General features: G+C 39.7%; 3 protein-coding genes across 14 annotated transcripts; 1 reads left to right on the top strand and 2 right to left on the bottom strand.

Annotated features, from left to right (window-relative positions):
* Window positions 1-2179: 2179 nt before the first annotated feature.
* On the bottom strand, window positions 2180-5741 carry LOC117569335 (putative mediator of RNA polymerase II transcription subunit 26). The gene is made up of 3 exons (XM_034250465.2): window positions 5307-5741; window positions 4834-5007; window positions 2180-2774 (listed from the first exon to the last, which is right to left on the bottom strand). Exons 1-3 carry the CDS (start codon window positions 5610-5612, stop codon window positions 2427-2429), a joined length of 828 nt encoding a protein of 275 aa, XP_034106356.1. The 5' UTR covers window positions 5613-5741; the 3' UTR covers window positions 2180-2426.
* Window positions 5742-7846: 2105 nt separating this feature from the next.
* LOC117572013 (PDZ and LIM domain protein 1) lies at window positions 7847-22245 on the bottom strand. Of its 12 annotated transcripts, none has more exons than XM_034254534.2 (9): window positions 22042-22245; window positions 19318-19466; window positions 18948-19254; window positions 12153-12353; window positions 12016-12095; window positions 11411-11482; window positions 9292-9451; window positions 8511-8549; window positions 7847-8440 (listed from the first exon to the last, which is right to left on the bottom strand). In XM_034254534.2, exons 1-9 carry the CDS (start codon window positions 22228-22230, stop codon window positions 8354-8356), a joined length of 1284 nt encoding a protein of 427 aa, XP_034110425.1. In that variant the 5' UTR covers window positions 22231-22245; the 3' UTR covers window positions 7847-8353. The 12 variants fall into 12 exon arrangements, with proteins under 12 accessions (XP_034110425.1, XP_034110426.1, XP_034110427.1 ...); XM_034254535.2 differs by lacking the exon at window positions 22042-22245 and adding an exon at window positions 20200-20548; XM_034254536.2 differs by lacking the exon at window positions 11411-11482 and having other exon boundaries at window positions 22042-22243.
* LOC117572011 (cell division control protein 6 homolog) lies at window positions 13002-15573 on the top strand. Its single transcript, XM_034254532.2, has 2 exons — window positions 13002-14635; window positions 14694-15573. The coding sequence occupies exons 1-2, from the start codon at window positions 13141-13143 to the stop codon at window positions 15110-15112; spliced, it is 1914 nt and encodes a 637-aa protein (XP_034110423.1). The 5' UTR covers window positions 13002-13140; the 3' UTR covers window positions 15113-15573.
* Window positions 22246-22280: the final 35 nt, after the last annotated feature.

Raw genomic sequence — 22280 nt, forward strand, 5'->3', positions numbered from 1 at the left:
GCAAACTATGATTTAAAATTCTTTGTTAACTAAATGAAATCTCTGTTTGCATCCAGGTTATTTGGACGGATCGTCGTGGGGCACACGGCGAACATCGTTGGGACATGGCGCAGGGAAAACTCTAAGCTGCTCAACCATATTTACATAATTTACTTCCTTAACTCGAACTGCATTTCTTCTTCCCTCCCTCTTCTATCTCCTTCCCTTTCTTTCTCTCTTCAATTTAGCGGTACTTGTATAAATCGTGACTTTTCATAATTTTGGCGTATTATTTATTTAAAGACAATGATTTGGCGTGAAATGTGAAAAGTGCTTGCCAAAGATTTGCATACGAAAGCAGACAGCCGAATCATTCTTGTACCGTAGGTCAAGACACTATCCGCGATCCTTGGGAATCCTTAGCATATTTTCTCACGCATCAGAGCAAAGGCCAAAGACACTTCGAACACTGTCTGCGGAAAAGTGGACAGTCCGGTTACACGGCTTTTGGCCTCTGGGCTATTAGTCTGACTGGCCCATTGGAAAAAGGTCAACGCTATCCTTTAGCCTAGAAACTGGTTCTAGTCAGTGACCCCAAAAAGAAAAAATATTGTCCTGCACTTACATAGTTGCAACGCCGATAGACAGTCCATCAGACAACAGGACTTCGGCGTTAAGGTAAATGCGGGTCATATGCAAATGCGAAGACAGTGCGGGACATTCCGAAAAAGGGGTTGAGATGATGCAACGGCAACGTCGACGGGACTTAGCTGATCGTCTTGTAAGTCGGTGACCTCAGGGGTTGCACGGCATTTGCATACACTCGTAAAGTGACACAAATGCCACGAGCAATGTCCAGTTATTATTTGTAGCAGCTGACCAAGGGCCTTAAACCCAAAGGATCAGCGGTAATGACAACAACAAGAACTGCAGTACGACAGCAGATCAATAGCTGAGTCTTAAGCATAACGTATGTAAATGTGTCTGCCAAGATAATGGGCCATGCGGGTCCTTGTAGTCATTTGCTGTCCAGAACCGGTTCACAGTTTCTTATGGCCGATAAGGTCATCATGGTTGTTGTTGCGTCGCCGTCGTCGTCGTTAGTGATAACCCTTGGCTCGCTTGGTTCTCACACACTGATGTAATTTATGCAAGGACATTGCAAAAGGACACTATTGCTGCGATTGATGTGGCGTGAGTTCCAGTTTCTCCGACACCCAGCAACCGGTTTGACCGGACTTCAACTTTTCACTGGGCTTCTCTAGGCGAGCATCTTATGGGTGACCACGACATCGTTCGTTGTTGTGAGAACTTCCACATTAAATTAGATGGCCTTTGTCAGCACCCAACGAACATACAAGAAGCAAATAACTGGCCGAACGGGTTATTTTAGTCTATGTCTAGCTGCTACTCTCCTTTCTTGCTCGCTCTCTCTTTGTCTTTCCTTGGCATTTACCTTAAAGGATAGCACCTTGATTAATGCACAAATAAATTTGTTTACTCGTAATCCGAGTTGTTAAAATGGTCATGGAGACTCGGGATTGATATGAGGTAAAAAGGCTATTGTGAGAGTCCGACGGAAAAGTGAATAGACTTTCCTGAATTAGTTGCAGTGAAGCTTTGGGCAAGATCAGTTGAGTAGTTGAGGCAGAGAGTTGAGATTAATGTTTGAAAACGTATTAGGGAGGGATGTAATGTGTTTGATTTAAAATTTCAGTTTAGAAAAAATTCTTAGTGAGAAAGATTAAATAACTAAAAAGTGTTGTTGGCCAGAGCAAGAAATCTATGAGCATATGTTAAAACTTCCAAAAAATAGAGAAAGAAAAAAGTGAACTAAATGCATTTTAATAAAATGTATACACTAATAATGAAAAACAAAAAATGGAAGTTACAAAACCCAAAAATCTTCACAATTAAAATAGAGTTCAAAATTCCGACGGAAAGTTTAAGAATCTCTAAAATTAATTGAACAACTTCATTTTTTGCCGAACTACAAATGCGAGTCAGATTTAAAAGGCAATTTTTTGGCTATTTTAATTCAGTAGAAGTAGAATATTTAGAAATTCATTAAAGCAAATCTTTAAAATATTTGAAAATGAGAAATTGGTGCGCTTAGACAGTAAATCAAAATTTCAAGATTTGTTTCATAATACCCTACACCTAAAAATCTCCAAACTAAGCTCCCTCAAATCAAACGCAATTTGTTTATAAATTTTTAATTAAATATTCTAAGCCAGAAAGTTATACAAGAAATTTTGATCGCAAACATAATTATGTTATTACATACAAATATATTACTACAAACTAGGGAAAGTCGTATGTTTTGATGCCATGTGCGATGAACGATGAACGGAATGTATGTTACAAGCAGTCACATGGACTTGGCGGAACTTTCAAGAAGTACTTGTAGTATGAACTGTTTAGCCTCTCTCATCCATCCGCCCATCTTACTGGTACTGATGGTACTGTGGCTGCTGCTGCTGAGGCTGATGCTGATACTGCTGCTTGCCCGAGCTGTACTCCTGGGGCGCCTTGTGAGCGCCGGCGCGCAGCAGCTGCGTTGGTGGCGGAGGTGTGGGAATCTTCACCACAATGTCGGTGGGTTCACGAATCACCTCAGCCTTGAAACCCTCCTTGGGATCAGCGGTATACTTGACGGTGCGAATGAAACCATCCGAATCGACAACCGAGTAGCTGCCCTTGATGACGGAACCATCGCGAACCTCCTTGCGATTCTGATAGTTGGTGAATTCATCGTCTTTCACATCGAAGCCAAACTGATACGAGGAGTTTTGCTGTGGAGAAGAGAGAAACCGAATTACGATCATTTGCGATCATTTCAAATGCATGGCACACAGAGTGACCCAGTTTTTTATGGCCACGCAAGGCGATTACATCACGTTCATTGCCCAATCCGCATGCGTGGGGTGTCTCAGTTTCGATCCCAGGCCCAATCGAAACCCCTCTCGCCTTCCCCCCTCTCGGAATGAAGCCTGAACAACACGCACAAGTGAAAGCAATGTGGAGTTGCTTGCATATTTTTAATGGCCGAGGCACATGAAATTAAGGTGCAACTGCTGCTGCCGTTGTCGATCGTTCAGGTGATCGCATGAATGAGACTTATGCAATTTTTGGGCGGCAGTAGAAGCGGCTTAACTCAACTCGTATCGTATCTCCGTAGATACTCTTTTTCTGCACGTAATGCGCAATGAGGCCTGACCAGGTTCGTTTCTTTATTTCTTTGTTTTTGGCCTCCGGGTAGCGGGCGCATAAATTATGCACAAGCACAAGGTTGTTGTGAATGGCGAGGAAGTAACTGCGATCATCAGTCAGCCAGCCATTCAGACAATCCCACAGCACTGTTCTAACTGGGTTAAGGTAAAGCGCAGCTAAACACTGGGCTTGCATCTGGGCCTAAGGCGTGACCGCGTCTGCAGAACAAATGTTCTGGCAACGGCGACTGACGTGGCCCCAAAAAAAAGAAACAAAAATCAATAAACTTCACTTTACTTTACTGCATTGCAACGTGCAGCTGAAAATTGGAAAGGCAATTGGCCAAACGAAGCTAGTTTCAAGAGCCGGTTCTAATGCGTGCACTGTCCATTTGCTTTGGTGTATTGAGGTCCAGTCGAGTATTTGCGGTATATGGGTCGCATTTGAAAGTGATTGTAGCTTGCGAATGCGACTGCGAATTTGAGCATGAGCTCATGTCATGCAGTGTGACATTTAATGGGTCCACTTTTGGACACTTGTGGGTAAGCTCATAAAGATAGCAAAAAAAAAGTGAGCCAGTTATCTACATCTGTAAAAATAAGGTGGTTTAACTGTAGGCAGCTGATCTGCACATGAATAAAGCAGCTTTTTGAGCTAAGTTATCTGATCTTTATTACCTGAATACCAAATCTTAATTAGAAATTATTTTAATTAAGAAGAAAATACATAAAATTCTTAGATTTCTTTTTGATGTGTCACATTCTAATCCGCACATAAACTTAATCTTTTATTTACAAATATGTTTAAGTTTTTCCTTTTTCTTTTCCCAGAACTAACTTGCAACCGTCACTCTCATTACCGTTTCAGTTTCAAGTTTATCTTTAGATTAAACACGCATTCTCTTTCTCTGATTAAGTTTACCCACCTTCATTTAAGTGATCGTCATTTCCCTTTTTGCCTAGCTCCCACATCCTACTCCACTCAAGAAATGAGCAACGTCATTTCCTTAGTTCTCTTTAAAGTGGCAGGCAACCCAACGACCTCCGATCAACGTTAATGAACTCGTCGTTTCCTTAATGTGCCGTCTTTAATGGCCAATCGCATGGATAACGACAAACTGCAGTTTCCGCATGCAAAAGCCCATAAAGCAAATGTCGACAGCTGTTAGAGAGCGACCAGACAGCAGACAACAGACCACAGACAACGGGATAAACGAGGGGGCAGCCACACACACACACACAAACATACACACACACATGCTTGAAGCATGGCAGAAACTTATGGTCATGGCTATTTGCCAACGTCAAGTAGCTGCTGCGATCGAGCTGCAGTTGGGAGCTTGCAGCTGTAGATGGCCCCGGGACTGCAGTCGATGGAAGGTGGTTAATGAACTCTATGAGAAAAGTCTCGGCTTACACTGTGCTACCACCACCATCTTCCCCTCCTCCTGCTTCTCTACCTCCTCTTTTCGCTCTGGCATGCTTCAATTGTAATTATGCACTCGCAAGCAGCCAACATTGTTTGCTGGTCACATTGCTTAGGCTGCTGCTATTGCTGCACTCAAGCGAAAAGGAAAGTGTGCTGCTCAGCGCGAAAGCTGTGGATTCGAGTTCGAATTCGAACTTGTTATAGTGAACTTACATCATCGTATTGCTCCTCCTCCTCCGCTTGCTGCTGTGGATGCGACTGCAGCTTGTGTTGTCCTTTGCCCAGCAGCGAGGATTGTGGCTGATACGAGGGCTGAATGCGACGTGGAGGCGCGGGAGCAGCCTGAGGCTGGGGACGATAGGCGCTCTGTTGTGGCTGCGATTGGTACTGCAGAAAAGGATTAAAAGATTGAGGGTTAAAGCGGACTGTTGAGTATTGAGTATTTAAATAATACTAGAATATTTGTACACCCTTCACTTAAATATAAAAGTAAAGAGTGATCTCTAAGTTTTAACTATTATTTTCTTTAACTTGATTTTCTTTTTATTTATTTATGATTAATATGTGTTCCTTAACTTTTCTTAGCCTCTTCACTAGGAAAAGAGTCCATAAGGTTTGTCAAAATTAAAATGTTTTTAGCTAAGTTATATATATTTTTAAATTTATCTTTAAATTGCACTTCTTACCTGCGGCTGTTGCAGATAATCTCTGACGGCTGGCGCCACATATCCTTGCTGCTGTTGCTGCTGCTGCTGAGCGCGTATCTGCTCTGACACCGTATCCTTGAGCCTGATCTGCTGACCCGCACTCACATACTGCTGCGTCTGCTCGGAGTTCTGCTCATAGATGGGCGTACCATCGGAAGGCTGTTGCTGGTGCTGTTGCTGCTGCAACTGCTGGTAATACTGACGCAAATAGGCGGGATCGACGCCCTGCTGCGCTTGAGCGACTCCACAGATCGCGACCGTGGCCACCACGAGCAAAAGTTGCATTGTTATAGACGGGTTTGATTGCTTGTATACTATTTGAGTAATATTTACTGTTTGCTGCTATTACACTTCACTTTTTTCGGTTCGACAATAAACAACGCGCACGTCCCACTCCAAGCCACAAATGTATCTGCGATTGCTGCTAGCCCAAATTGCACTTTTATATCGGAATAGCGCGACGTTGAACATTGAACGTTTGAGCTGCGTTGAGCGCCAACTAGTTACAAGCCTCGCTCTCTCTATCGCTCTCGGTCTCCCTCTCTATCTCTCTCTAACGACCAAGTGAAGCGTTTGCTGGTAGCCTCTTTTTTGATTTACAACAGCTGTTGGCCCGTTGGTCGTTTTGGCTGCAAGCAGTTGCCTTACGAGGAGTTGTCATTTCCGTTGCCATTATATCATGGCTAGCATTGTCTCTGACCCCGCCTGCCGCCTCCAACCACCCCCTATTTGTGAGAGTGTTTGTCTCTCAGCTGATTTTCCACCTCGCCTCGACCTGTGTGTCATTGTTATTTCAGTGAAAATTGTTGCTCCAGTTACAGTTGCCATCATTTATATACACAAACATTACATGTGCCACTCAATGATCCTCAATTAACAGCGTGCGCTGCTGTTAAGTTTACATTAAGCTCACAACTGCAGTTAACGCTTGTCTGTTAAACCCTTCTGTTGTCTAACAGCGTTCTAATCAGATTCTGCGCTGCCTTAAGCTTACAGCTGTTGTTTGACTTTGCTGTTAACTAAGTTTCTTTTAAGCTTTTGTTGATTGATTTTTCGGCACTGTGCAAAACTTTCACAAATTAAGAGTGGCTGTTTCAATTAATTTAATTACAGTTAGTGCAATAACACGCAATCGCACAAAGAGCTTAAATATGTTAATTTTTTTGCTGCATTTTTATTTTGTCGGTTTTTACATATTACGAGTGCGATTTTATGCAATTTTTTTTTCTTTTGCTTGTGTGGGTTTCGCTTAGCTTAACTTGGCATTAGATCATCGACTGGCACATCCATTCATCTAGGCTTAATGACATGCTAATTAACATTAAACAGAGTTCAACTGCTTGAGGTCAGCAGAAGGCTTCCGCCCCCCGAAAAAAATCATCGAAATTTATGAAATGTTTGCTTGGCAAGTGCACAAGTCTATTGTTTATAATGTTTGACCCAAATCGCAAAATCGACAAATGTTTTTCGATGCCGTTGTCGTCGTCGTCGCTTTGTTTTACGACGCGTACTCGCATTCACAGTTTGTATATCTGCTTGTATCTGTATCTGTAAATGTATCTAGTGTATTATGTATCTGTATCTGTTGCGACCACGTTGCGGTTGAATAGCTTCAAGTATGCCAGCGATCTTTGATGTGATTTGTTAGTGTGTGCTGCTCCGATTGCCAAATCTTTGCATTTAAGCCCTTTACACCAGATGCAAGTACCACAAGCTGTTGCCATGTGATCGCAGCCATTAAACCTCAATAAAGCAAAAGGCACCCAAACGCCCACAACATATTGTTCATATCTATACATTCATCACATTTGATATTCGTCTCTGATGCGATTACTTAAGAGCATTCATTCGTATTGTGTGTGCACCGCCCCAAAATTATATTTAAGCATTTTTCATGGAAGATTTATAGCGAAGGAGAGAGAGAGAGAAGGCTGTTCGCCAAGGTCACCGGAATCTCTCCATCCCCCTCCCTCCCTCTCCCTCTCTCTCTCACTTCTTCTTCTTCTTAATTGAGCTATGCGATTTTCGTCAGCCGTTGACCGTTTAATGGGGGCGCGATACGATACGACATTGTCTGATCACGGCTTACTTAGCCGTAAAGTGAAAGTACTCGCACACATTATGTGTAACAATACAATTGTTATGTTGTGGCTGCCAGCCAGAGTTTAAAGATTACATACACGTACTCACAAGTGTTTTATTTCAATCAAATTAGAGTCAAATCTAAAGCGGAGCTATGTTTGCATATAATTTCAATATAAATGCGTTTAATTGCCGACGTGATTGATGGATTCCAAATGAAATCTATATTTGCAGCGTCATGTTATGCAAAGCATGTTAGTATTGTTGTATTTTTTTGGGGTTGGGCAAACAATTGAATGCAATCCCTAATTTTATAGTCATTATGCTGTAATTGAAATCTGTTATAAATTGCTTTTTATTTCCCCTTTTATGTGTGTGTGTATACTGAAAAATCTTTCAACGCCTCAGCTTGCTAATGTGTAGTATAATTTTTATTGTTTATTGGATTAAAAAAGTAAAGTTCTTTGTTGTTGTTGATGTGTTTTATACAATTAGGATGACTAGAACCACTCGCCGTTAACAATCGCTGTTAACTTTAAATCGAATTTAACATAAAAGATACATAATCTTCAACTAAAATGAAAGTATTTTTTTCTCATTTAAAGCTGAGAACAGTTAACTCTATGAGTATTTTTTTTGTTTTATTTTTAAATGTATAATAAATTTATTTCATCTCCAATCAATTTTTCTCTGAGCCGATTCGTAATATTTTAGGGTTTTTGTTAGTTGCATATTTTTGTGTCGTTCTTTATATAAATTAATCAATAGGTTTAACAGAATTTCATAAAAATCCACTAAATTTGGTTAAGTAATTCCTTAACTAGCAACTGTTGTTGATGTTGTTGTTGATGTTGTTCGCTGGCTGCTCGCTTCCTGCTGTTACTGTTGTTGTTGTTGATGCTATTGTTGTTGTCGCTTTTGCTGCTGTTGTTGGTGTTGTTGATTTAATAGTCGGTGGCACCAATAACGCTATACATCAGACGATTGAAAGAGCCGCTCTGGCGTATGTTTTCATCGTGGGTGTTTACCACCTGTTGAGCAAACAAAACCAATCGATTAACATTGACATTAACAGTGCTTTAACAGCGCGCTGTTACTCACATTGTACGGCGGCCGGGATACTGGCGCTGATACTGGTTTCTGTAAAGTAATGCAATGCATTGAAGGAATTGCAGGAAAAACAAAAAAAAAAGAAAATTGCCGGCTTAGTAAAAAGTTTTTTCTCGTAATTTTTGCAACAATTTCGATATAGTCCACATTTGTTTGTTGTTTTTTACCGCATTACTTTAATGTTATGAGCGTGCTTCCGGTTAGTAGCCCGTTATGTTAAAATGCCATAATGCTAAAATGCTTAAAAAATTGCTGATGATTTGATTGGAAAATATACACAGAAATGGGGTTTAAAATGATGCATCGATGTTCGACTTGCAAATTTCCATGACAAGTTATCAAAAACCAAATTAGTATTCACTTTGGCACAGTTAGTAATCATTACACTGCCTAACAGCACATTAACATTGTACGACTTAAAGCGAGCGCTTAACATTCTGATAGGCATAGCGTAGACATGGACACATTGATAGGACACATATATATGTATGTACTACAAAAAAAAAAGAATTGGATATGTTCGACTGTACGTGAGAAAACAATACAATACACTGAGATAGTTACAGAGAGACAAAGAGAGAGATAGAGAGCGATATAGAGAGTAATAGAGATAGAGCGCAAAATGAACTTGACAATCGAGCGATCTTGTCTGATATTAAGTACATATCTCACATATAGTGTTGATCTAAGTATATATATTTTGGTTGGTTGATCTGATATCGAAAACATTTGTTGAGGTTGAGGCGCGATGTGACAGTTGACGCGATCTTACCTTTCCTGGAACCAATCTATTTGGTTGATAGACCTTAGTCTGCACAGGTATGGTTACTTCCTGAGGCGAAGATTGACCATAGCTGCTGTAGCCGCCCTCTTCTTGGATGGCTCTGTAGGTGTCGCTATTCCTTGGATCGTAAACAACAGTTTTCTTATAACTGTACGTGTCCGCGCATGTCGTTTTTATATAAATTATTTATCGAGATTTTCATTTATTGAGATCGTTGAAAGCGCCATTATACGTTTTTTTTATTATTTGTCAAAATATTTTTGATGTTATGAGATTTTTGAAATATTTTAAAGTTATGTTATTTCAAAATTTTATTTGTTTTTTGGTTGGTTTTTGTTTTTGTATTGGTTAAGTTAATTTTAGATTCATATATATGTATGTGTACAAACATATATGAATATTTAGAGGTTTTTTTTTACATCGGTTGAGTAGCGTGAGACAGAGTAGTGAGAGAATAGAAAGAAAAAACAGGATGTGCACAAAATACGTTAGAATTATTTTGATTTTTGTAGTTATCTTCTAATCAAATAGGCATAGTGTTCTCGTTGTCTTCGAACTCGACACTTTTTCAAACAATTTTTAATTAACCATTAAACAAGTCAACAAATTCCTTAAACATAATTATTAAAAGTAATTGTTTTTTGAACAAAACTGCATAACAAAAGTCGAAAATTAATAAAAACTATTAATAAAAGATATAAAAAGTAAGTGTTAAGGTCTTTTGTTAGTTTGGTCTTCATGTTCATAAAAGTTAATAAGATTAAGTTAATACGAGGTTGCTTCGGAATAGGAACTTTTGTGTTGTCTTTGAAACGTTTCGGGGATAAAATTCAGCAAACGTCTTTTAAATATTAAGTTAATATATAATAGGAACTTGTTATAGTAGGATCGTTTAAGGACTGGGTAGCTTATCAGTGGGCATGGATATGGAAAGGAGCTAGGGCTGGGAATTCATTTCTCTAGTAGAATTTATGCTATAATTTTTGTTTTTGTTTTTTTTTTTTGCTATTGCTTTATCAAGAGAGTATTGTGATCATTTATTTTTGTTGATAGAGTAGCTGCAGTTTCTGTTGACGATGTTGACGCTGTTGCTCTGCAAGTTGTTCTTTTTGCTTTTGTTGCTCCAGTATTTTACGTTTTTGTTCCAGGAAAGATAGATCGATGAAAATTCTAACATTAATCGTGCAGCTAAGTTCTAAACATTATGTCTAAGATTGTATATTGGCTAGAGTTTTGTGTTTTTGTAGGTGATTTTTTTTTTTTGTTTTTTTTTGTTAGGCATCTTATCCAAATTAGATCGAATTAATCTCTTCGCTTCTTATAAGTTAAATGTTGTATTAAACGAATATCGAGAGAGTGAATACAGCATCTGCTCTAAATGTTTCCATTACCTTTCAATTGCGCCACCTTTGCCATTCTGATAAATACTTTGTCATATATTGATATTGGTATATTGTCTAGTAGAAGGAAAAGTATACGCTGGCAACAACAAAAGCCCTTAAGAATAAAAGGATACAATAATAAGCTCTGGTTTCTAGAGAGATTCATGGGTGCACCTCGTCGCAAACCAGATCATCCGGAGTTTGTACTTGCGATGGGGATAATAATACATACTATACATTGATTCTTACGATATGGGAACATTTAGATATGTTTATGTACATACATATAAAAGGAGCACATGCAAGGTGTACTTTTGTATTGTGTTTTGTGACGGAGTACGAATATTTATTGCATCAAAGTTGCACTTTGGATTTGATATAATATATGGATTTAGACTTTACATAGGTTACGCTTGTTGTGGTTGGGGATACAACAATTCGGTTAGGGTTGATTCGACAGGCAGAATAACGGAATAACATACAAGAGAGTACATAAATGCACTTTGGGGGATAAAGGATATAGGAAATGTGTATATTCAAGATTCATTCAAGTTTCCAATAATCCTCAAAATCAAGTTTCTAGAGAAACCAAATGCGTCGTTTCTTTATATACGATTTCCAAGTGATGCAAAATTCAATCAATCCATTTCAAAAGTATATATATATATAGTATAATTATAGTATAGATAGATATCAGGCTGTGCTCAAAATATGATTACTTTTACCCGTCAAGTTTTGTTGGCAAAGGACGATGCAAAGGACTTTCCTTCAAGCGATAACTATCGCTTGTGGCAAAGCTACAACAATATACATAGAATTTTTTTTATATATATACGAGTATATAGAGAAATATGTATGTATGTGATGTAGTTTAGAGCATATGTATAACATAGAGCAAGTAGTAGACATACAACATCTATGAACTCCTTTGTCTTGTGTTTTGTTTTTGGGTGTATTTGTGTTTGCCTTCGTTTAGTAAATTTGATATTCGATTTTTGGCCTAGGGTTAGTAGATTAGCACTTCATCTTAACTAAGAATCGATCCGCATGGAATTCAAAATTTTGGACTACTCAAAATCATGTCTCGCTTTACAATTAGTTTCAAGCTATCTATGTAGGCGCACTTTTCAGCTGCATTAAAATTTTCACAAAATACTACGCAAATCAAATTATTTTATTCAATTTTTAAAAGTATCTCAATTTGTTTGTTAACAGCGATATCCAAAAAATTTTGTTTAATTCATTGTTAGTGTATTGTATTGGTACTAAGCTTTTTTTGATATTTGTCAGTTCATTAGCATAAAGATTTCCAAGTGAGTGGTAAACTTACGGAACTGTTGTTCTGATGGTGTCCTCAATGTTGTTGCTTGAGTACAGGCCAATTGGCGAGTTGAATTGCTTGTGGAAAACCTATAATACCATATCATAGTAATACAATAGTAATCACAGATTCTTCTCAATACTCACTCTGCCAGTATCGGCATCCTGGCCAACAACCTTGTGCAACATGGTATCGGCCACGCGTTGCTTCATGATACTGTCATGGTAGTCGTGTCCGGGATGGGCGCGCACAGCGGGATTTGGGTAGTGTCTCAAGTATGACTCTGTGGTGGGCGCATCCTTTTTCACTTTAGCACCGGGCAGAACCAGTGGAGTTGTTCGGTATGGCTACGAAAACAAAGCAAATTGCGCATAATTAGTCAAATGTGTGATAATTTTATGGTTTTGTTTATGCCAAAAAATCAAATCAATGTGCAAACATTTGGCAAACTTACAAACTACAAGCAGTACAATCTAAATAAATAAAACCTATGTACAAAGTCCGTTTGTGGGGCGCATTAACATTATGTGAACATTAGAGCAACCGCAGATTTCCCATGTTTCTAGAACATTTTCGTTATGCTTTATTTAACAGACACTGATCATTCGATGTATGTCCATGTGTTTGTGTACATGTATTGGTATCTTAAATTTTGTATAAACTTTATTTACCAAAATTCCATCTCATCACACACTCTCGTGAGCGCGCCCGCCCGTCTATATACTTTAAAAATATCTCAGTAGCAAGTCTAATATTTATAGACGCTTACGTAAGCGCTTCTGCCATCGTCCAGCAACAGTTTTTCATTTGTTTTTCTCGCTGTCTTATTTTTGCTAGCAAACGCTGTCTGTCCACACGCAGCCGCACGAACGCGTAAGTAATTCAATATTCGTAGCGACATTTTCAAATAGTGCGCGCACTTGTAGAATGCAACGCTGCGTAGAGTTGCCAGACTGCATTTTAAACAGCTGACTGTAGCGGGCAGCTGACATTAATTTCGCGCCTTTTGCTCACTTTTGCTTTGCCACTAAACATACCGTGCTTCCTTTGTTACTACTCAACAATAATCTACAACTTTTAAAATCAATAAGATAACTTAAAAAGTGATTTAACTAACGTGCAAAAACTAAACAAATGGCCGCAGTACGCCGCTCCACACGCCTCAGCAGCATTAGCAAGTCTGCAACGCCAGCAGCGCTGCCGCAGTCGCCAATGGCCACAACGCCACGACGCTCAGAAGTTTGGCGTAGACGACAAACCAAGCAGATCTTGGACAGTGACGACGAAGATAAGGATGATATTATTAGTGTAATTTCAGAGAATAACGAAAACAGCAATCTGTTGAATAAAATGGACAAAGTGAGCAGCAGTAGACGTAAAGTGGGCGCTGCAACAAAACTACACGCTGAGCAGCCAAAGACGCCACGCAGCAGCAAGAAAACAACTGTGACAAAAACGACAGTTGCGGCATTGGACAGCATGGCCAAGCGGATTGAAGCCAACATAAGGGCAGTTAAAATGATGGATGAGTGCAGCAGTGATGAGGAACAGGAGTTGGATGATACGGCACATGTTTCGCCACCTAAGCAGCGCAAGTTGCAACCACTGCCTCAACACTTAATAAGCCCTTCACGACTGCTAGACAGACTGAGCATCGATGAGAGAGAGGAAGAGCAGGCGGAAAAGCCGAAGAAGACTGAAACAAAGGTTAGAAAGGAGCCAAAGCGGGAACTGAAACAGGAAAAGCAAAGAGAGCCGAAACAGGAAGAGAAACAAGAACTGAAGCAGGAGCCGGAACAGCCACCGCTGCCATCGCCACCAAGAAACAAATATCAGAATGCACGACGTGTCCTAAACAGCGCTGAGACACTCAATCTGCCAGGACGGGAGGAACAGTTGCAAGAACTGCGTGAGTTCTTTAGCAGTCATCTGGACACTCAAACCTCCGGCAGTCTCTACGTCTCTGGCCAGCCAGGCACTGGCAAAACTGCCTGTTTGTCTATGTTGCTACGTGCCCCGGAGTATGCACAGCGGTTGCAACGTGTCTACATCAACTGCACGAGCATTGCCAGCGTGGGTGCTGTCTATAAGAAGCTATGTATGGAGCTGCAGCTGAAGCCAACTGGGCGCACAGAACGTGACCACTTGGAGGCCATACAGCGACACTTGCGGAAGGCCAAACGCATGTTGTTGCTGGTGCTGGACGAGATCGATCAATTGAGCACCACACGACAAGAGGTGCTGTACACAATCTTCGAGTGGCCAGCGTTGCCGGGTGCACGCATTTTACTAGTTGGCATTGCCAATAGTTTGGATCTCACGGATCGAGCATTGATGCGACTTAATGCTCGTTGCGAACTGAAACCAAGACTGATGCATTTTCCGCCCTATACTAAGCCACAAATCGTGGAGATCTTCAAGTCGCGACTGGCCGAAGCACAGGTCTTGGATGTCTTTCCACCCGTCACATTGCAGCTGCTGGCGGCCAAAGTGAGTGCGGTCAGCGGAGATGTCCGACGTGCTCTGGACATTGGGCGACGTGTTGTGGAGATTGCCGAACAACAGAAATGTGCGGGTGAAAAGGAGTTCAACATGAAGGCGCTTGAGCTGGATGGACCACCAGCAGAAGGTAAGTTGTAAATCATTTAAAAACAAGATTCCATTCGTGACCTTTTCTGTATTTATAGAAACACTGAAGCCTGTGCAGGTGAGCCAAGTGGCTGCTGTGCTCAACAAGGTCTATGGAGCCTCACAGAACCTTGAGGAGGACATTGAAGAGGCTTTTCCACTGCAACAGAAGCTAATGCTGTGCTCGCTAGTCTTGATGCTGCGCAACGAGCGGAACAAAGACATTAGTGTGGGACGATTGCATGAAGTGTATCGTCGAGTGTGCAGCAAACGCAACATCTTGGCCCTGGATCAGGCGGAATTTGCGGGCACAGTTGATCTCGTGGAGACGCGTGGCATATTGCGAGTGATGCGCAAGAAGGAGCCGCGTCTCAACAAAGTGTTGCTGCAGTGGGACGAGGAGGAAGTTCATGCGGCATTGAGTGACAAGCAGTTGATTGCATCGATTTTGAGCGACACCGCCTGCTTGGCCAAGTAATTACGATCATTACCTTTATAAAACATTTATGGCTTAGTATAATTATTTATGTTCTTGTTGGCTAATTGCGCATTTCTCACAATTTCTGTTCACCTTGGCCATAGAACGAAACAGACGACAGACGTACATACAATATTTAGATATATATAAATAAATTGAAAACGTTCATTTTTTTGATGCTAAATTTAAAATTCGTGGCTGGCGCAAGCACAGAAATATGTTGAAATATCATTTGAGGGTCACTTTCGAAATATTTAATTGAATTTAATCTTTCTTTTTGCTTTTATTGTCCCATCATAAATTTAAGACAAAATTTTACGACCTCTAAAAAAAAACATTTTATTTTATATTTCTACAAACGTTGACAATTGACCAATGTAAACTCCTAACTGATTACTTTTAGAACCTAGGAACATTATGTTAATACCCAACCAATAAATTAATACATAAATTGTGTGAAATGTTTAGCATTTGTTTTTGAAAAGTGACAACAATTGTTCACTTTCGCTGTGCCACAGTATTTTTGAGGCAATGCCAAAACGTTGCCCCATGTGTCGACATTAAGCGGAAATCTTTTCTCTTCGTTGTTGCCTTTCCTTTAAATTTAATTTCCGAAAAAGCCTAATTATCGTCAGTGTTGGTTTCATTTTGAAATTAATTTCATTTATAATCATTTTGTATATTTGTTTTGTTGCTTTTGCAAAATGCTGTTGGTGTTGTTGTTGCTGCTACTTCTGAATCTTTGGCTTTTCGCTCAGCGCTTTTTCTAAAAATATCCAACGAGGTGGTATGAATTACATTGAGCACCCAAAGAAAAGAGCAGTGAATATGTTTTAGCCAAAATGTATTCAAAAAAATTTGTTTTTTGCTTTCGACGCATATTGACGAAAGACGAACAAATATGTTTAAATAATAAGCTAAATAGCGGTGTATATAAGAAGCAGATATCGCCGGAGAGAGTGAGAGTGTGAGAGCACCTATTATATATACTACACTTATCTATATGCAGTGTGAAAAAATTAAGAAATACAAATTTATGAAAACCAAAGTGGAAAAACGTTTTTGAACTGTCGTTCAAGTTGACATTTGTGTTTGAACTTGAATTCAAACAGACATTTTTGACAGTTAAGGTGAAGTTCGCATTGACAATTCAATAAATAAATAATGCGCATCCAAGCATGTTGTTTCTATTGACATTAAACATCACTATATCGGATTATTTTAATCGTGTTTGCTTACTTGATATTGAATGCATTCATTGAGGTCTGGCTGCTCCTTGTAGTAGACGGGGGATCCGTTTTTGAACTGAACGTACTCCATTTTAGAATTTATGTGTTTTGTGTGTGTGTGGGTTTTGGATTTAAACTCCTTTATGCGCAAAATTTAAACAAATTAGTATCAAAAATATTACAGAATAACTCTTACGTAAGAGCGTAGTAAAGCAATTTAAAAAATGTCACAACTAATGCTTCAATATTTATATTCTTCTTCTTTTATACTTTTTGTTTAATCTTTTTTTTTATTTATGTATTTTTTTTTTTTTTGAATTGGTCAACTTGCTTTTATGCACGTTTAATGAACGCTGCTCTTCTTCAACACTTTCGGAGATCGCTTCACTGGGATTCGGAGGGATGTGTTTCGTCTAGACTTGAATCTAGTTGTTTATTTTTCAATATTCCGAACGCAACTGATTTGAAAATTTTCAAATGCTGGCGAATTATTGCTATTTCGGCTGCGCGGAATTCCAATCCGTCTATATAGGAGATCTATATATGAGTTGTTGATTTCGCATGTATGTGTTTGTGTCCGTGTGACCATATACGAGAGCAACAACAAGAACAGCAAGATCATCACCAGCAGCAGCAGTGCTGACGGTCAGAGGCCGTCCAAACCCACGCACACCACCGCACACAAAGTTTCCCTCATTTTTCTCTCAATTTGTTAAACATACGTATACGTTAGGCTAAATGTTTTGTGCAAATAGATTATTCACAGAGCGTAAAGCCAACAAAAATATATAGCACAACAACAACTTACATATAAACTTGGACTATATTGTCGTGAGCATTTTCTTTTTTTCTTTCATTTACGCCCACGCGTCGACCACCAAAGCACGCCCCCAGTCCCTCCTTATAACGACATTTATATTTGTGTTTGTATATAGCATGTTTATATGAATTTATCTATATGCTGTCAGTTTGTTTGTCCTGTCTATTTATTATATAGACAAGTATATAGAATTCATCTATACATATATTTTAATTGCTCTTTTTGGAACAATTTGAGTTTTTCTCGCACTTTTCACTTGTTCGTTTCGAAAATTAGCCACAAAATTGAACAGTGTCGAGGTTATTTTGTAGTGTGCTCGAATGCAAAAACATTAATTGGACATAAAGAATGCATACAAATATTTATGAATTTTCCGAACAACATTATTGATGTATTCGGTTTTCCTCTGCTTGATTTGTGCTGACACTGAAAATTGAAAATTGCCAACACATGACTTCTGACAGTTTCAAATCTATATTTGTAAATCTCATAATTGATGTCAAAACAAATTGACACTGGAATGGGCTTTGGGGACAGGTGTAATTAACCTTCCGCTGCCTAGACACCCACCCACCCATCTCAATAGAACTAAAATAAACACAAAGGCCTGGGGCGTCAAAGAACTCTCCAAGTTCGACGGAAAAATCCAAGGAGCCAATAATTTACGTTTGAATATGTTTGTTTTTTACCATCGCGAAGGTTGTTTGTGTATCTTACAAAGGAACACATTTGTGTTCAAGAATTCGTTGAGTGGGTTGATCAAAAAGTTGCTCGAAAAACAAAGCTATATTCATCGCAATAAAAAATAAGGCAGCTATTTATAAGCATGATCAGTTTTTTCTCAATTTTCCATAAAGAAATTCAAGAGAAGTTAATTTTTTGTGTCCTTTAACATGGAGAACATCAAAAGCTTTACAAAACATATCTTTTGCAAAACTGATGACAAATCATAACAAACTATAAAAGAGAAACATATCAGAACCTTGATTTTTATTTTTGTGCTGCATTGACGAATAAATTGGCGACCTTGACGAGTGGCAATTTTGTTGTCTTGATTCATTAGCAGCGTCATCAAGCGCAAGGTGTCAGGTGAGGGGAATTAGGCAAAGCACTTTCATTGGCATTGCCTGAGGATTGAAGATCACAAGGTAGCAGGCAATACACAACTATATAGCTACACATAGACAGATATGCTTGGCATACGCCTTTCCCATGCATACATTCTATATATATTATGAGTTAGTACGTTGTTCACCTGCATGCAGCAGGCAGGCAGGCAAAGTGGCCAAGAAAATATATTCGAAATGTTTTTCAAGATTTGCGTCGTTGTTTTTGTTTGTTTTTTGTTTTTGATTTTATTTGGGAAGAGGGCAAGATCTCTTCGTTGGGCTGCAAGAGCTCTTTTGAAATGTTTGTTTATATTCTTGCCAGTTCTCCACCTGCAGACTGCGTCACAAGACTTTCCTGTTCAACGCCTACGTTTTCGCAGCTAATACTGATTCGCATACATAAGTTATATTTAGATTTTGTAAACAGCAGAGCCTTGACCACAAAATGTCTATCCTCTGATGTCAGCGGATGGCGCACAAAAATCTTTACAAAATCCATATCTATTTCAGAGCATATTTCATTGCCTACTTCTCGGCATACACGCAAATTGTCGTGCGGATTTTGTGCAGCATACTTTTGAGCGCAGCATAACAAACAGTTTCATGGAAATGGGCAATAATTTAAAACACACCCACAGGAATTGAAATGCTTGAATAAATATTTTCTTCTCACTCACCTGATTAATAATGGCTGCATGTTCCTCGGCCACATCCTGTTGATGATCACGCGTTGCTTTTGGCGAAAAAACACTCGATGACGATGGCACATAACCGCCCGAAGCATTCAATTGCGGAAACACAGTTTGTGGTAAAGTATCTACCGGCAACTGCAACGCACGCTCAAAATGACTAGGACCGGGAAGAAAGGGCGAAGGTCCACGATGGGGATACTGAGATGGCTCAGGACTTGCCGGCGGCAAGGTTGAATTGGGGCGCGAACCGGCCTCCTGATTGACACCCTGCGTATACGCGATTTTGTTATCCCTTCAATGCAAACGTAGAAATCAAATAATATTTCTTAGTATACATTCATGTGACACAACTCACCTGTGCACGACTAGATTGATTTCGTTGCCCGCTCCGCGAAACAGCTGCTGAGCATCGGCGTGACTCAAGTCGCGTGCATCGTATTCACCGATCTTGGCTATAATATCGCCACGCAGCAGCTCCCCATACGATGGGCTGCCAACTTGCACCTGTGGACGAAGGTCGACGTAATGAAATGTTTGCTAAAAAGTTTTGACAGGGGCCTAGGACGGGACTGCTGGCAGCCTTGACATACTAGATGCACAGACATCATTATTATGAGCGACCCATTCCCATTTCTATTGTTTACATGCGTTCATTGTCGTCGTCGTCGTCGTCTCTTATTTGTTTTGCCTCAATTAGTTTTACTGGCGTCTCAGAATTTGCAAAAATCTTTGGCACCGTTGCAATTGCTACATTTGCCTTACACTGCGTATGCGTGTTCTAGTTTCAGTGTTAATACCCTACACTTCAAAAGGGTGGAAAGGTGTGTTGGCTATCATACATGAATATTTACTTTGTTGCTAAATTATTTCACTGCACTAAACTAAGTAGTGATAGAATCCCCTAGGATAATTTCAATTTGCAAGACAGCGTATCTTGCAGTCGTTGCCAGCCGGCTGTTGAGCCCTGACTGTTTTGATTTGTTGTTGTTTATTTTGCCAATAAGTAGTGCAGAACTCAAAGGCCAAAGCAGTTTTTGCAAATTGCTGGCACGATAATGGACAGTTCTCTGTCGTTGCGGTGCAACAATTGTGATGAATGGGCCGCGACATTAACCACAAAGCGACGAACGACAAGCGACAAGTCGGAAACTGTGGCCAAGCTCTCTAGCTCTTTAGTTCTTCGATGCTTCGGCTGCAGCTGCTCTAGTTACATAATGCCTTGGGCATCCCACATTACCCTGGTTATGATTAATGGTGTATCCAAATCGCTGCCACCAACCAAACGGATGCCCCACGGTGTCGCCTGTCCATCTCGCTGGAGCACCACAGCAAACTCATGCAACTTTGGACTCATGCTTTTTGGTTTTGAATAGTCTGCGTAAATGTCACAACTGCTGATGTTTCAATTCAACATATTCGATTGGCCTTTTGCACAGTTACACACTCTCTTCTTGTGCTGCTTCACTCTTTTTTTCGCGAATTTTCAATTGTTTATTGGCCAAGTTCTCGATCTCGATCTCGAACCCGAGGCGGAGGTAGCGCGTGCAGCGCAATTTTAGCGTTTTATTCGATCGCAATGCTGCTCAAGTACTAATTTTAAAATACAATTTGTATTCCTTTTTGCAAGCATCGGCAACGGATCGTGGTATACTACGAATCTACGAGTACTCTGCGCTACAATCATGTAGTCAGCGACTGAGAAACATGAACTCAATCCAAATGCCAATAATTTTCATTCTACATACACTTTCCCATGAGCATTGCGCTATTGCTATCTTTTTGGGATGGTTTCTAGGAAAAAGTATATGTTTAATCTGCACAAATTCAAAAATTGTAATACTCTCAGCATACAAATAGTGTATAAAAGCATTTATGATCTGAAAAGATTAAAGTTTTGCGGCAACACTTGATCCAGTTGCATACTAGGCCAAAATTGACCATGAATTTAAACGCCACATGTCATCGTCTGGTGGCACAACGTTTTCATCATCATTTCAGACGAAGACGTCGAGCGTGTGGCATATGGTTTTTCAGATATTTTCATCAGTTTTATTAGTTTTTCTCTGCTTCTTGCAGCAAGGCAAATGAGAGGCTGTAATTAATTTATTCACTAGCACGCTTCAAATAGCAACAATAACAGTCCCCTTCGCCCATTTAAATAAACAAATCAAATGTTTGCGCCATTAGTCAATAGAACAATATACGACGGGTCGTATGCGCAATGTGCAGAGTCTACAACTTTGAGTATCAGTCGAGTGGCCTTGCCTGGGACATTTTTCCCTTTAAACAAGCAGATGCTATGCTTACCTTGTACTATTCCCGGTATGGAATTTTTCGAGCTTACAAATGCGAGAAATCGCGGCAAAACAACGTCAAAAGAAATCCAATCGAAATTGTTTGCTTTTGTTTTTGGCAACGTTTTTACTTCTTACAACGGAAAAATCATTTCGCTTCCCGTCGTTCGAACGTTTTTCAGCTATATATTTTATACATACATAGACATACTTAACGTATACAATATAGGGACTAGCATTTATTTGTGCACCATATTTATTTGGGTTCGTTTTTGGCTCAGTTTTGAAATATTTTTACTGTTTTCGTATTGAATCATTTTCAGATGACTTCTAGTCGGGATTCATTAAATTCATGATTAATGTGATGTAGAAATAGTTGACAATCTGCAAGTATTTAAATCTATTTCGACATGGTCCATTCAAATTAGATATAAGATAAACGATTATTGCTTATTAATGTTTCAAAGCATTAAATACTTTCCAAAATATTGACTCGTAACTTTAGCAATTGCTTTTTGGCAAATGCAGCAAAACGATTACGTCAATTCTTCGATGCTCTGAGCAATAAATTTATTAAATACAATTTCTGTTTGAGAATTTAAAGTAAAACTGCAGCAGTGGCCAATTAATTAAATTTGTGGTCGACAAATTTACGAGCCGCCAAGTGCAAAATGTTATTGAACTGATTTTTGATGTGGGTGCAAAGTGGACTGTCTATTGGGGCCACACCACCGACGATTGACATGATATAGTCGGAGGCGGGGATTTGTTTATTTTTCACTTACCCCACCGTACAGTTCGTCAGCGAAATGAACTCGCTTCTTGATGCCACTGCTGCGACGTCGCTGCGTTAGCCGAGAGGGCAGCGAAGGGGCTGCCAGTGTGACCGTGGGGCTGTTGGGTACCACGGTATTCACATAACTAGGCACTTTCCAAAAAGCCGGTCGATAGTATGACGATCTGCTGGTCGTCATATCTGGCCAAAGACTAGAGTAAACAAATGGAATACGCTATAAACAATTCG

The sequence above is a fragment of the Drosophila albomicans genome, chromosome 3 (genome assembly GCF_009650485.2).
Source record: "Drosophila albomicans strain 15112-1751.03 chromosome 3, ASM965048v2, whole genome shotgun sequence".
Lineage (NCBI taxonomy): Eukaryota > Metazoa > Arthropoda > Insecta > Diptera > Drosophilidae > Drosophila > Drosophila albomicans.

What these genes read in the sequence shown, in the direction of transcription:
- LOC117572013 (XM_034254534.2), bottom strand. Translation starts at nt 22,230, where the DNA reads ATGACGACCAGCAGATCGTCATACTATCGACCGGCTTTTTGGAAAGTG. An exon ending in ATGCAGCCATTATTAATCAG is followed by an intron (nt 12,354 to 18,947) that starts GTGAGTGAGAAG and finishes TTGTTTTCGTAG; the next exon opens with CCATACCGAACAACTCCACT. An exon ending in AGGATGCCGATACTGGCAGA is followed by an intron (nt 12,096 to 12,152) that starts GTGAGTATTGAG and finishes ATGGTATTATAG; the next exon opens with GTTTTCCACAAGCAATTCAA.
- LOC117569335 (XM_034250465.2), bottom strand. Translation starts at nt 5,612, where the DNA reads ATGCAACTTTTGCTCGTGGTGGCCACGGTCGCGATCTGTGGAGTCGCT. An exon ending in ATTATCTGCAACAGCCGCAG is followed by an intron (nt 5,008 to 5,306) that starts GTAAGAAGTGCA and finishes CCTTTTCTGCAG; the next exon opens with TACCAATCGCAGCCACAACA. An exon ending in AGGAGGAGCAATACGATGAT is followed by an intron (nt 2,775 to 4,833) that starts GTAAGTTCACTA and finishes TCTTCTCCACAG; the next exon opens with CAAAACTCCTCGTATCAGTT.
- LOC117572011 (XM_034254532.2), top strand. Translation starts at nt 13,141, where the DNA reads ATGGCCGCAGTACGCCGCTCCACACGCCTCAGCAGCATTAGCAAGTCT. An exon ending in GGATGGACCACCAGCAGAAG is followed by an intron (nt 14,636 to 14,693) that starts GTAAGTTGTAAA and finishes CTGTATTTATAG; the next exon opens with AAACACTGAAGCCTGTGCAG.